The 13327-nt window shown below is 45.4% G+C and overlaps 1 protein-coding gene across 1 annotated transcript in view; it reads right to left on the reverse strand.

The window, feature by feature from the left end:
• slc12a5a (solute carrier family 12 member 5a) overlaps positions 1-9326 on the reverse strand; it is a 61876-nt gene extending 52550 nt beyond the window's left edge. Inside the window, exon 1 of the mRNA XM_061291556.1 lies at positions 9107-9326. Within this exon, the coding sequence (XP_061147540.1) occupies positions 9107-9326 (220 nt within the window). The remainder of the gene's footprint in view (positions 1-9106) is intronic.
• Between the last annotated feature and the right edge of the window lie 4001 nt (positions 9327-13327).

Genomic DNA, 13327 nt, shown 5'->3' on the forward strand with positions numbered 1-13327 from the left:
AGCCATCGTGAAAACTATGGATCATGATCAAATGTTTCGCCATATATCCTACAAACAACCTCTTGACTTTAGCCAGTGAAGCGAGGTGCGCCATAACAAGGCCTAATTTGAGCAGCACAGAAAAGAGGATTGTCACTTTTATATTGAAAATGAATCATTTCAATTTGCCGTAATCACTTAGACTTACTTAGTAATCACCACTCTTTCAAATAAGATTCACTCTACAAAAAGAAAAGAAATATTGGAAGACTCGAATCGTCGAAGAAATGGAATAGACCTCTCGAGAGTAATGGAAAAACGGAGACTCAAGTGGAATGGAGGCCTCTGGGAACGGTGACGCCGCGTTGCAGTCGAGCAAGCAACAACTGTGCAGGGGTCACGCAGCGCACCACTGGAAATAGGGAGCCAAGACAAACACGGCCACAACTTAATCTGTTTTCACAGCTCAGCATATTTAGCCAACGGGATTACAAGCATGACTATCACGGCGCGCACACGTCAGCAGAGAATATCAAAGCGTTGTTTGGCGAACGCCTAAGCCTCTTAACCACATGCCACGTGGGAAAGGCACATAGCAAATGATTGGGAGGTGAGAGGGCTACAACCCAAGTCAGGAAGCACTCCACCTCCAGAGAGACTTTAGCACTGCGCTAATTAGCACACTTAATTATTCTTTCAATCAATGCTTGGACAGACTTGTCTTTGCCAAGGGCTGATGAACACGGGGCTTGACCATGACATCTATGTTGTACACCTAATATGCAATCGGTCAATCTTATAGCTTCTACGTAGTAGAAGTCAATTCAATGACATGCATAATGACACCGACCTGCACTTTTGATCTGGTCACAGTTTTTACGCTTTCTGTAATAAACAAAACAGCCTCAAGGAGTCTTAGGAATAGATAGGTTGGCCATTTTGACCAATGTTTGGCCATTTTGGCTTTTTCACTAACTTCTTCGGGGGAATTGCGCCAAATAAGAAGGTCATATCTGGGACCAACGCTCCCTCCCCAAACAGCAAGATTAGGAACCGCAACCTTCTCAAACACCTTTTATTTCCAAAATCCAACTTGATTTGTTCAGTGGAAACAAGTGCATGAAGTGAAGAGGTGGGCTGCTTTGATTATTCCTATGCCTTTCTGTCAAAATCTGCAAAACTGCAGTTCCAAGTTTCTTTTCCTAAAGTCAAAGTTTGATGATGGATTTTCTTCACCGCTTGCAGCTTCAACGAGCTACACTTCCAAGCCTAATTGTAATACTAGCGACACGACATCCCTGCTTTGTTTTGCGCTGAGCAGCAATCCTACACAGAGGATGAGAGTAGGCGAGCTGCTGCTGCTGCTGCCGCTGCCGCTGTTTTGGTTGCTTTTGCTGCTGCCCGTTGTTGTTCCCGTTCTAGCACAGAGTAGCACAGTAGTGAGATGAATCACTCCATCGATCTCCCACGTCGCCCTCGCCTGCCAAGTAGAAACCAAATCAGCGTGGCCAGAGAAGTCAGAAGCGAAGGAACTCCGCCGGACTTCGCCGAGCTAATTGCATTTGCGGGAGGAGTGTTTTCTTTCATTATTATTAATCTTAAAAAGTCTTTTTTTATTATTATATTAAAAATATAGATTATTTTATCCTATTATTATATTTGAAAAACTTTCATTATTATTAAAAAAATATTAGTACATTAAAAAATAGATTTATTTTATTATTATATTAAAAAATAAAAATAGTTTTGTGTACTGAACACCGAAATCCCACAACTAAGCATCCGTATTAGATGGTTTCCTTGACAACACGGCATCCTGCCACGTCCAATAATAGAACAGTGTGACGTGGCATGCTCTGGCTTTCTTTCCCAGAGCTGGAAGAGATGATATGTGATCCACTTTAAACAATTATCTGGATGGAGTCCATTCTCGCCCTCGTAGCCTTGGCCGGCCCCCGAGGGTTTAGGGAAGACCCCGTTGGACGGTAACAGCATCCCTCCCCACGGAGCCCTGGAGCACAAGCCGAGCCGCAGTATTGATGCGGCAACGGGCACGGCGGTAAATAGTCACAAGCACATCTGGTTGTGCGGAGAGGAGAGGAGAGCAGCGCAGAGGCTGTAATTGCTCGGGTCTGATTCAATTAACAGTGCGCACAAACAGCCCAGACACATTTCACTCACTCAATGCGAGACTAACGCTGAAGGATGCGCCTCTCTCGTCACCTGGGATTCTTTTCTTTTCAAGATGCTCTTGCATGAGATGGAAGAAGTTGCGATGAACATTCTTCTCTGCTTGCCGCCATTCAGACAGAAGAATATCGGCTTTACGTTCAATTCAACAGGCTCAAAAGGAAGTAGTACAAACAGTTGGATGTCAAAATGTGCCCTTTATGTTTTCGACAAAACGCAATTTAGATGTTGATGCTATAAATGCAGCCAGGGGTAGGAGTCGAATCAATAGTTTGATTTGCTTTTGCTCTTATGGTGCATTTCATTTTCAATTTGCTCCTCGGACTCTGAAATGCACTTTCATGCAAACATTCATGCTGTTCCAAAAAGATGACACACTTGCTTAATATAGCTGCTTCAAACCAAAACGGCAAACTTGGTGAATCGACTGGTGGTAGACGATTCTACCAAATGTCACGTGGCTCAGATAAACCGGCTTGAAATTTGAGAACGCTGGGCAGAACGCTGCTCAGCCATTATTCGTATTATTCTATCGAATGCCAATCTTTATTGCAAATGAACAGAGTCCGTGAAATGACGATTGTTAATGGCGGCCTCAATCATCTCAGACAGAAAAGAATGCAGAACAGCGCCAACAACTCTGCAGTATTTTGTCGCCCGGCCGAGCGCCAAAAAAGAAGGTGTCTGCGAGAGTTCAGACCGTGACCATAACGTGTCACGGCTGGCGCTAATGTGGCTAATCCGTGCAAACTCTTGACAGGTCCTTTTAAAAATCACCCGGAAAGACCGACGCTGACCTTTTGTGGTGGACTGCGACAATGCACGGGAAACACACCAGAAGCCGACTCTAGGCATGCGCACATATGACATCATTGTGTTCACTCATGTGCACGCACATTTACACACAAGAGTCATCATCATGCAATCCCTGTCATTAATAAAGCATTAAATAAGCCATGCATGGAATTCTAAACGGGCTCGCTCGGCTTTAGCTTTTCGCAAATTGAGGTGTTGCCTTCCAATAGTTGGGGGGGTTCAGTATTTATGCGTAGCTAGCGAAACACAGCAGGTCAATTGATAAATGTCTCCATAATGAGTCCGTGTTGCAGACATGATGTCATTTTCACATTGAATAGGACTAACAGCAGATTGTTTCCAATCTGTGGCTACCCTGTGTCAAATAGGTACAGTGGTAAAAGGTAGCAAAGGGACAAAGGACATTTAATTGGCTGTCATTACATCAACTTCATATTGAAGTGTCCTTGAATATGATAAGCCAGCAAATATAAGTGATGGAAAATTGCCGTGGCAACCAAAGATGTTATTATGAAGGCTTTCTTTGTGAAAGAGATTGATTGTACTGCCCCACTCGTACCAGGATGACTATTTTCAAAGGATGGCCACAATTTCAAAAAAAAAAAAAAAAAAGGAAGGCATTTTATACCGCCTACCGATATATCAAGTCCTCATCAGCCCGTGTGTAAGGGAATCACTCAATGGCGTGTGAAACTTGACAGAGTCACATGACTTGATTCAAGTCAAATTTGTCCATTTTACAACTTGCGTGGCTAAAACGATTAGACAAGCTTGGTATTTTGAGACTCAACTAAGACGCCATGACTTGACGAGTGTTGCATGTTTACATTTGAAATTCTGCATTTGTCGAGATGTTTTTTTTTTTTTTTTCTCATTAGTGTCTATGGTATGATGCATAGCCCTCACAGAGCCACTTGGAAAAACCGTTACCTTATTTGGGAGCACTAAAAGGTCAGTTGTCAGTGATTAAAATGTGAATATGCTGCAATGGAGCACAAGGTCTACAGTAAAACCCAATTTAGGATTTTGCTTGAGACTCACGTCATTGCACCTTTGCTATGTAATACATCACAGCGGACAGTTGCCTTGACATCATCTAATGATCCGGTTTCAGGATTCAGTGCAAAATTTGGATGAGTAGGCAGAACACAGTACACAACATGGAATTAGAGTGTCTGAAAGGTCTCCATACTCCTGGCCCAGCTGTGCCGTTAGTGTGAATTTGATGCACTGTACTTCTGGCGCCTTCTCATGTAGATATTCAACTTTGGCTCAAACACAAAAGGCACTTAGAAAGCCACAGCCACGTCATCACCCTGGACAGAGTCGGTGGAGGATGTAAAGATTAAAAGGGCAGACATTTAAATGGGAACTCGGCGGGCGGTGGCAAATCATTGAGCCGTGGAATGCATCATATCTGACAGCTTCAATTGCATAAGAGCTGGAACATTGACCATTAGGGACATCAATTGCTCTTAAATGAGTAAATACAACCTGAAAGATTGATTTTCTACATGAATCCAGACCTCCTGTATTATTGACATTGAGATTGTTAGTCACATATTTCTTTGCCTTTTAGGTTTGGTTCCCACCGATTCGGATGCTTTGAATCGAGGAGCCGTACTGTATGGCACCATGCTGCAGCATCAGCAGGTGTTTGTGACCTCCTTTAGTCTTACTACCCCCCGTTGCCTTTTGATCTCTGGCGAATTAGGACGAGAGCCCCAATAGGAACACGACAGGTGTGATCCTGAAATGCGCGTGCAGTCCAGCTGAGAATACAGGAACCCTTGGTCAAACACGTTTCATCAATGCTGACCCGCAGGATCGATGGCGGACAACGAAATCGAGGACTGTTGCCTGCCAGGGATTGCATCTCTGCGCCTTTTGTAGCCCTTACCCGATTGGGAGCAGCTTTATTTGAAATGGAAATGGTCACGGCGACAGTTGGGCTCATTCTCACCGCTTTGTCTCTGGCTCCCGATAAGCCCCGAGAGAGAGCCAGACGAGAAAAGTCGGGGTCTAAAATAAGCGGCCGAGAGAGCCTTTGCTTGCAAGCTCGTGAGAGACGAAGTGATACCGAGGGAGAAGGGGAGACCTCATTCGGTGAGGCTGGCTGGCTGGCTGGCTGGCTGGCTGGTGTGTCTTCCAACGTGGCGATGGAGCCACTGCAATGCACCAAAACCAAGGGGAGCGAGGTTGAAATGAGTGAGGGGGTGGGTGGGTGGATAGCTAGCTAGATGGCTGGCTGGCTGGATGGGTAGGTGGGTAAGCGAGACGAGACGGCAAGGAACGCTACAGACGACCGGGTAAAACACAGAGAAAAGGGGAGAGGAGGAGGAGGAGGAAGAGGAGGAGGGACACAAAAGATAGAAAGAAAAGCTTCGTGCAGGGGAGGAAAAGACGGCGGTGCCATCAATCCGCATGTTGACATTTGGGAAGGCAGGAGAAGGTGGATTGAAATCAACACATCTCACCTTTACGTCACTTAGTAAAAGCTGCATTGTGGATTTTTTTTTTAAACCAATGCCAATTCAGATATTTAACAGGATAAGAGTCAGAGTCTCAATTAATGGGCCAATTGATTCCATTTAACGCCATTATCCATGTCTTGTAATGTAAAAAAAAAATCACGGTAAAGATCGGCAAAATGTTTACGGATCTTAGGAAAACAAACAATCATTCTTCATTTGTTCCATGACAAAGCTTGTAACTCAATCCATGTTTTTGTTGTGTGCCTTTAAGAGGCCTGGCTTAGTGAGTGACATCATGTGAGACTTTGTGTGTGAGTTGTGGCCTACAGCAGCACCTTGCAAGTGTCCTCATTTTGTATTTCACTGTTGGTCATGGACGATTGCGGCCTTGGGCTAACAAAGTGAGTCGGCCAACTGGCCGCCAAAGTCCTCCCTCCCTCCCTCCCTCCCTGGCGCCTCACACTCCATTGTAACGGCCTCATACTTTAGGAACGTCCGAGTTCAATGGCGAGCGCTGGCGGTCAGAGTCGTCACGTCGGCACTTTACTCGGCCGACAAATAAATGACTGCGGGACAGAAAAGAGGCCGGCTGGCTGAAGGACCTCCTTCAAGCTCTTATTGTCAAGGGTGCTGCGTCCACTTTTGGTCAGCGAGAGATAAAGGGAAAGGTCACGCAGACCTGAGAGGAAAAGGGGGGAGACGGGCGAGCAGCACACAAAAGGTGGGAGATAAATCGCCTGTCATGGCTCAATAGAGGCTCGGAACATCTGTCGCGAGGCTCCCTAAACGGCCGCTGGTCAAAAGGCCAAAGTAATGAACTTGTACTAGACGTGGCGATGACTCGAATGCAGTGATTCCCGAGCACTCGGACAGCTCATCGGGAAAAAAAGATACTTACCGCAAATAATGTTCATGTGCCAGCCGTGTGCCCTCACAGGCAGAAGCGTTAACACATCATTGAACCGTCTGTCGCTCAATGGCAGAAGGTGCAATTAACCTGTTGCCGTTTGATTAGATCGACACGTCGAGGCTGAAATATGACATCGGTGTCAAACTCAAGGCCCGGGGGCCGGATACGGCCCGCCACATCATTTAACGTAGCCCGCAAAGACACATTCGACTTTGTGTCATTACTAAAATTACAAATCATCGTCACGTATCGAAAAATAGAGACATTGCTTGCAATTGGATTTTTTTTTATATCTCAACAGTCTTTACTAGTTTCTGATTTCAAAACGAGTTACTCATCAATAAAGCAGACTTTGACTTTTCGGACTTTGATCCGTTTTGTTTTGTCGCCTATAGAAGACGTCGCCAATCATATTGACCCTCCGGGAGAAACTATGACTACGATGCGGCCCGCGACAAAAAACAGTTTGACTCCCCTGCAATGAATGAATGCAATTGAATGGAACAAATAGCTGTGTTCATCTCCATCAAAAGACCACCTACTACATTTCGGTTGGAAATGAAAGTCAGCAGCGAACGCCACCTTTTCAAAGAATGCCATTCCTTTGGACGTTGGGAACAAGCCTCAGCGTCCACCGGCAAAGTGGACGGACGTGCTGACCTGTGACCGATAGCGAGGGGCTTGGAAGATGGAGGACGTGTTCGACCTCCCTCGTCCCCGCTTTTGGATCGTCTTAGCTGGTCTGCAAGATGACGATTTGCAGGAAATACATGCTACATGTATACAGTACGCACCTCCCCCATAAAGCCCCAGCATCAACTGTTACATAACACACACACACGAGGATTTCTAGATTTACTCCCCCACTTCGACTGCTACCCTTTCCCATTATTCCTCTCACTGTCTCTTTTTTACACACATGCACGCGCGCGCGCACACACACACACACACACACACACTGTTTGCGCAGCCATATGCTTAACACCCACCTTCCATCACACACACACTCACACACAATGCAGACGGTTGTGTAATTTACTGGTCTTCTAATCTCCCCCCTCTCTCTATGTCCCCTCTCTCACTATTTTTTTCCACATGAATCTGACAGCAGTTGCCTGCAGCGGCCTTAAATAGAGTGAGGAACAGCAGCGCCCCCTGTCGTCTTCCTATAAACATGCACTTGCAAGTAAAGTGGAGTCCCCGCATTGGTTTTCCCAACACATTTGGACATCTACACAATCTATTGCATTCACTTCTGACTTGCCATGACATTTGAAAATGTATAAGGACACAAATCACACCACCTGCCCAGCCTGAAGTTTTTGCCAAGAGGCAAAATCTCATGTATTGCTTGTATTTGAGTCTGCTCCTTTTTCACGTTTCTGCTCATAAATTCAATTGTGAATGCTATTCCAATCTGATGATAACAAATGCATTGCATTTTTTCCTCCTCTCCCATGTTGTCACTTGAAAGCAGAGAGATCAGAATTGCATTCCTTGCATGCAGTCATTCCCTGAGCTCAAGTTGTCTTGTGAAATTTGCAACAAAGTCTCAAGAGACTGAACGTTTGGCACCTTCAACTTTGGATATTAAGCATGAACAGCAATTCAAATCAAGGCGCCGCCCACCAACCACATAACAACCTCATTCTATCAAGAGCAGAGCACTTGGCCCATTTTCCATGCGTCGGTGGCGCCGTGTCCAGCAAAGATTTATATGATGTCACTTGAAGGTGAAAGGCAGCGAGTGATAATGGCAATGAATGGCTCCCTTACACCTGCATGCCAATCAATGGAAACTAAATCGGGGAAGAAGCCACAATGTCAATCTGGACAATTTTGTGATCAAAGTCAGATATCTGGGCAAGAAATATCCTGAATGGAAAAGAATAATGCGTGTGTAGAGAAGAACTAGAAGAAGCTAAGTTGAACTGTCATTTATCTGCTAGCCGCATTACAGTTGCAAACTAGTATTTTTTTACTGTGGTAAATCATTTGAGTGGATACACTTTTGACATAACATTCACGATTGTCGGCCCATTTTTCATTTAGCGCACAATAGAGGGAGGTAAAAAAAAAATCCTCCCGACATCCAGTAATCGGGCCTTTGCAGGCATTACAACTCTTTAAACAACAACAACAAATGGTAAAGTACTTATATTGCAATATTCATGTATATATATTCTTTATCATCTGCAAAAATGTTTTTAAAAAAATCACATTGCCACATTTGTGATAATGTTCTACGTTGCAAATCCAGATCCAGAAAGTTGAACCTGCCATGGTTTGGCTTTAGTCATAGGTACTTGCAATCAACCTGCAGGAAAACAAGCTGATTGATTGCAAGCGCTTCCCTGCACCTCCATTTGACACCTTTATGCATCTCTGTGAATTATTACTTGCAGTAGCCAAAACATGCACACCAGAAGGAGGAGTAGAAGTGGGGCCACTGAAGAATATTGGCTATTTTGGATCCATTTCAAGGGGGAAAGAGGATTTGAGATTTCCAGTGACATGCATGATCACGGAATGAATTAAACGCACATGATAGTACGAGGAATTGTAATTGTTATTGTCAACCAAAGCGTATTTGCCAATGATGCAAGTAAAAACAAAGCATGCTAAAGAATGCACAACAAGTAGCATGCATCATTTGTCAGGGTGCAGACGGTGACCTTTTTGTGGCCCAATCCACACATCTGTGCTAGCACGTAGCCGGTAGCTGTGTCCTTCCTACCTTTTATCGTCACCACCGTGGACGTCCACGCCTCCGTCCCCCCCGCCGCCGCCGCCGCCGCCGCCGCCGATTCGGCTCTTTCAGCCACAGCTGCATCATCGCCTTCAGCCTCGGCTCCGCTCGAACACTTGTCGCCCTCGAACAGAAGGTTGACTTCCCCCTGGATGTCCACGGGGAGCCTGACATCGTCGCTCTTGGACACGGTGAACCTCTGGCTCATGGCTGAGGAGAAGACCCTGGGATCGGGGAACCCGAGGGAGGGATTTTGTTTGTTTGTTTATTTTATTCCGAGCAAAGCGCTTCTCGCTCGCCTCGGCAGATCCACCCGCCAGAAGGTTCGGTCCTTGTCAGGTGAGAAGATGCACAGTGGGCCGAGTCATCAACCGGTGTCTGCTGGCTGGCTGACTGGCTGACTGGTTGGTTGGTTGGCTGGAGGGGAACCGGGTCCTAACGCCGATCCAAATGGGAACCACAAATATACGTTGAGACGCTCTTTATAAACGATGTGATTGCAACACACGTGACAGCGCGCTATATGACGCTATTTCATGGCTATAGGAGCATTTGGAATACGTTCGGAATAACGCTCAACGTCGCTCAAGTCGGCGTTGCTAAGCAACCACGTCAGCCGGCCAGCCAACCAGCGCGTAAAGCAGACACTTCATTAGGGACACTTTACCATGGGGGAAACGATGCGGAAACTAAATACAGAATTGGAGATATATTACTTTAGTTTTCCAGTCCCTGACATACATAGGTGATATGTTTTATCTTTACTTTTTTTCTTTTGTTCGGGCTTTCAAATTTGCAAATGTTGCAGATAAAACTACCGTAACACGCTTTTTTTTGTACTTGTAACACTAGGGGGCGTCATTAATCCACATTTCGCATTTGTCAGTCGCACTTGACGTCACAGGAGTCTGGTGGAATGTTGGCGTTTGTTATGAAATTAATTTTGAATGCTTGTAATTGTTTTTTTTCTTCTTCTTCTTTTAAACATGCACAATTCTTGGCTCGTTTGTTCACTTGATTGATGATTCAGGTCGAAATCCATTGGACAGCGCTTAAGGCTTCAAAACAAAGATGTTCAATTTGGGGTCTACTATTGTAGCACAGTATCCCATTATGAACATATGACTTTATCTGATGCGTCACCCTAAACATGGCATGCAAATACATTTTATTAACAGTCATACATTTTACTGGGTGACATTAGATTGGACAGCTGTTCTGAACTCAATGTCCCAAGAGTGTACTTGTTTTTCCTGAGTGAGTTATGTTAAATACACAAATCTCTCTTTCATCTTGAGGGACAAAACGCACGTGCTCGCACACATCTTGGCAAACATGTGCGCACTAAAGCACTAAAACACATGACACTTGTTTTGAGTTCATCACTACACACTTTTCAGGTGAATGACACTTGGCTTGATTCCAAAGCAAAGAGTATGATTGGGAAAGTAAAGTAAAGAAAACTCCTGCCCGGCCTGTGTTATAACACTTGGCACACTTGGCTGTGTTTTTATGTGTGGCTCAAAAAGGTACTTTGGGTTCAGGCCAAACGAGATGCCACTGCGGAATCTGTGTCAGTCATTCCAGAGGACCAGAGATGGATGGGGAGAACAGGACTGCTAGGATGAGTGACCATCAATCTAGCAACCTACTAGCCAACCTACCTACCTACCTACCAACCTACTAGCCAACCTACTAGCCAACCTACCTACCTACCTACCTACCCACCTACCCACCCACCTACCCACGCCATCATCTGCACAGCCATCTTTGGAGGGATGTAAATTTGAAAGTCGTCCCATCCACAAGGGGCAACCACGTGTTTCACAATAAGCCACTAGTTGTACTGGCAGAGGACACCACGATTGCACAAAAAGTGGCCAAGAACACACAGACAAATAAATACACAGTCGAGAAGACGGCTGCCAAGCGGTGAAATATTGACATGATCCGGTCATGTTGACAGACAGGCTTGCTTTAACGACAAACAGACTTACGTACATCACCTGAAGGGGCCGCGGGAAGAGCGCTCCGCTGGCTGGATGCTGGCTTTCTTCAAAGGATGCTAAGTGGCAACTCAGCCCAGGTCAAACCAATCAACGTCACAGGGCTACTTTTACAGCGTTTTACTTTGGAGTGAAGCCATTTGTGAACTGTCTACAAGAGCATGATTTTGGATCGTAATTATCCACCTTTCCCGATAGCCGCCCAAGTAGAAATGACCAAATTGGGCCCAATGATTCATTTCGGCACCCTGGCGTGATCTGACTGATTCGAGTTCCACGGTTGTGTGTGTGGAAGGGGAGCAGGTGTGTCAAATTGGACGCTCACACTCACTCATTCTCATTGGAAAGAAGTGAAAAAGATGTTTTAACCATTTGCTGTGGTCCAAGAAAGACTTCTTTGACCTTGCACGTCAGGCATGATGAGAGTGTCATGGTCCGGAATGGATGACATCCACCATTTCATACTGTACATCAACTGTCATTATGACCACCCGCACAATCTGATGCCTAGCCCATATGAGCTGATGTTTATTATTCCTCTGACTATTTGCAGGCCAAATTTCCTCTGATGCTTGACTTGATTTGAGGAATTGCTTGGCGAGCCGGATCAAAGGAGATCCCCGCACCCCCGACCATGCTTGTCTGAATGAATACAAAACGATAGCAGTTAAATCCGGCTCCGCAGAGGTTGCTCTTAGAGCCCAGCAGAGGCCATTAAGAGGCCTTTCTTTTAACATGGCCGACGTACCGTTACAGTGAAATAATATTTACCACCCAATAAAGTGTCAGTGATGCATTATTAGGAGTGACTGCGCCGCCTTGCTGTTTTAATAAGGAGCTTTTACGGTGACGCTGATTCCCGATCAGAGGCCTCATGTGCCTGTGCGTGCGCGCGTGTGTGTGTTTTCCAGGGCGAAAAAGAGAGCACAACAAGTTTACGGCCACAAAGTGCAGAGCAGAGTCCTTTGGCAGCCAGGCCTTGAGGAGGTGCTTCAGGGAGAAATCGATGGGGTCCAATGAAGACTGTGGCAAAAACAGCCTTTGGAAAGGAGAGTCACACACACACAAATGGTTACACAGTGGGTTAATGATCAGATGGGCGGCCTCATCGATGTGTAATAACGTGCATGGAGAGGTCAGTTCGTTTTCAGCCCCCGTTGCTCTCCCGACAACGGTATGCCGTGGATGCAAAAACACGCTCGCAAGGTGGGACAAAAAAATCAAATGACGTATTGCACTCTTGGGGCCATTGGCGATTCAAATCATTCCAACGTCAAACGGATCAGATCGTCAAAGCATCGTGAAAAAGATTGTACAACCAAGAGTCATACAAATGTGCCAATGGTCGTTGGGCGACCGGTTCAGGGCGTGCCCATCATTTGAAATCTGAAAAAGATTGTACAACCAAGAGTCATACAAATGTGCCAATGGTCGTTGGGCGACCGGTTCAGGGCGTGCCCATCATTTGAAATCTGAAAAAGATTGTACAACCAAGAGTCATACAAATGTGCCAATGGTCGTTGGGCGACCAGTTCAGGGTGTGCCCATCATTTGAAATCTAAAAATTAAGAATGTTTAGGGGCAAAAGTAATTACTATTTACTGGTCAATGCTTCAAAGTGACCTACTAAATTGGCAGTAGCTCTCGCATTATATGCATAACATCATTGTTAACCTACAATTCCCCCCCCCCCCCCCCACCACCACCAAAGCATAAGGGAACTCTTATTGTAAATATTGTAAAGTGATGGCAGCCACTTTTTCCCCCAAAAAATTATCATCATGTTATGTCATATTTGTGTTTCTAACCCGTTTTATTCCAGGCTTAAATGTTTTCTCCCAAACGCACACACACGAGCAGTCATGTTTTTGTCACATTGGCACATTGGAATGATTTAAAGGCATTTCTGAGAAACCAGCGCATAGACTAAACGCGCTGCGGCGGTGGGTCGGAGAGAAAACGGCAGGATTTACGACGAAAAGGCCAAATTTGGCAGTGCCTCCACGTTGCTTGGAAGTAATGATAACAGATGGTAAGCCTAACATGCAATAATGGAGTTCCTGCAGGAAATAGGTCCAAGTGTGTGCAGAAAAAGCAAACAAGCCAGTTGTGGAAATGGAGGCTAAAGTGTCCAGATGCAGCCAATTATTCTTTGCTTATTTATTACCGGTGGTAGCGTTTTTTAATCCAATCCATATTAGCC

This window comes from Syngnathus typhle, linkage group LG11 (assembly GCF_033458585.1).
Source record: "Syngnathus typhle isolate RoL2023-S1 ecotype Sweden linkage group LG11, RoL_Styp_1.0, whole genome shotgun sequence".
Lineage (NCBI taxonomy): Eukaryota > Metazoa > Chordata > Actinopteri > Syngnathiformes > Syngnathidae > Syngnathus > Syngnathus typhle.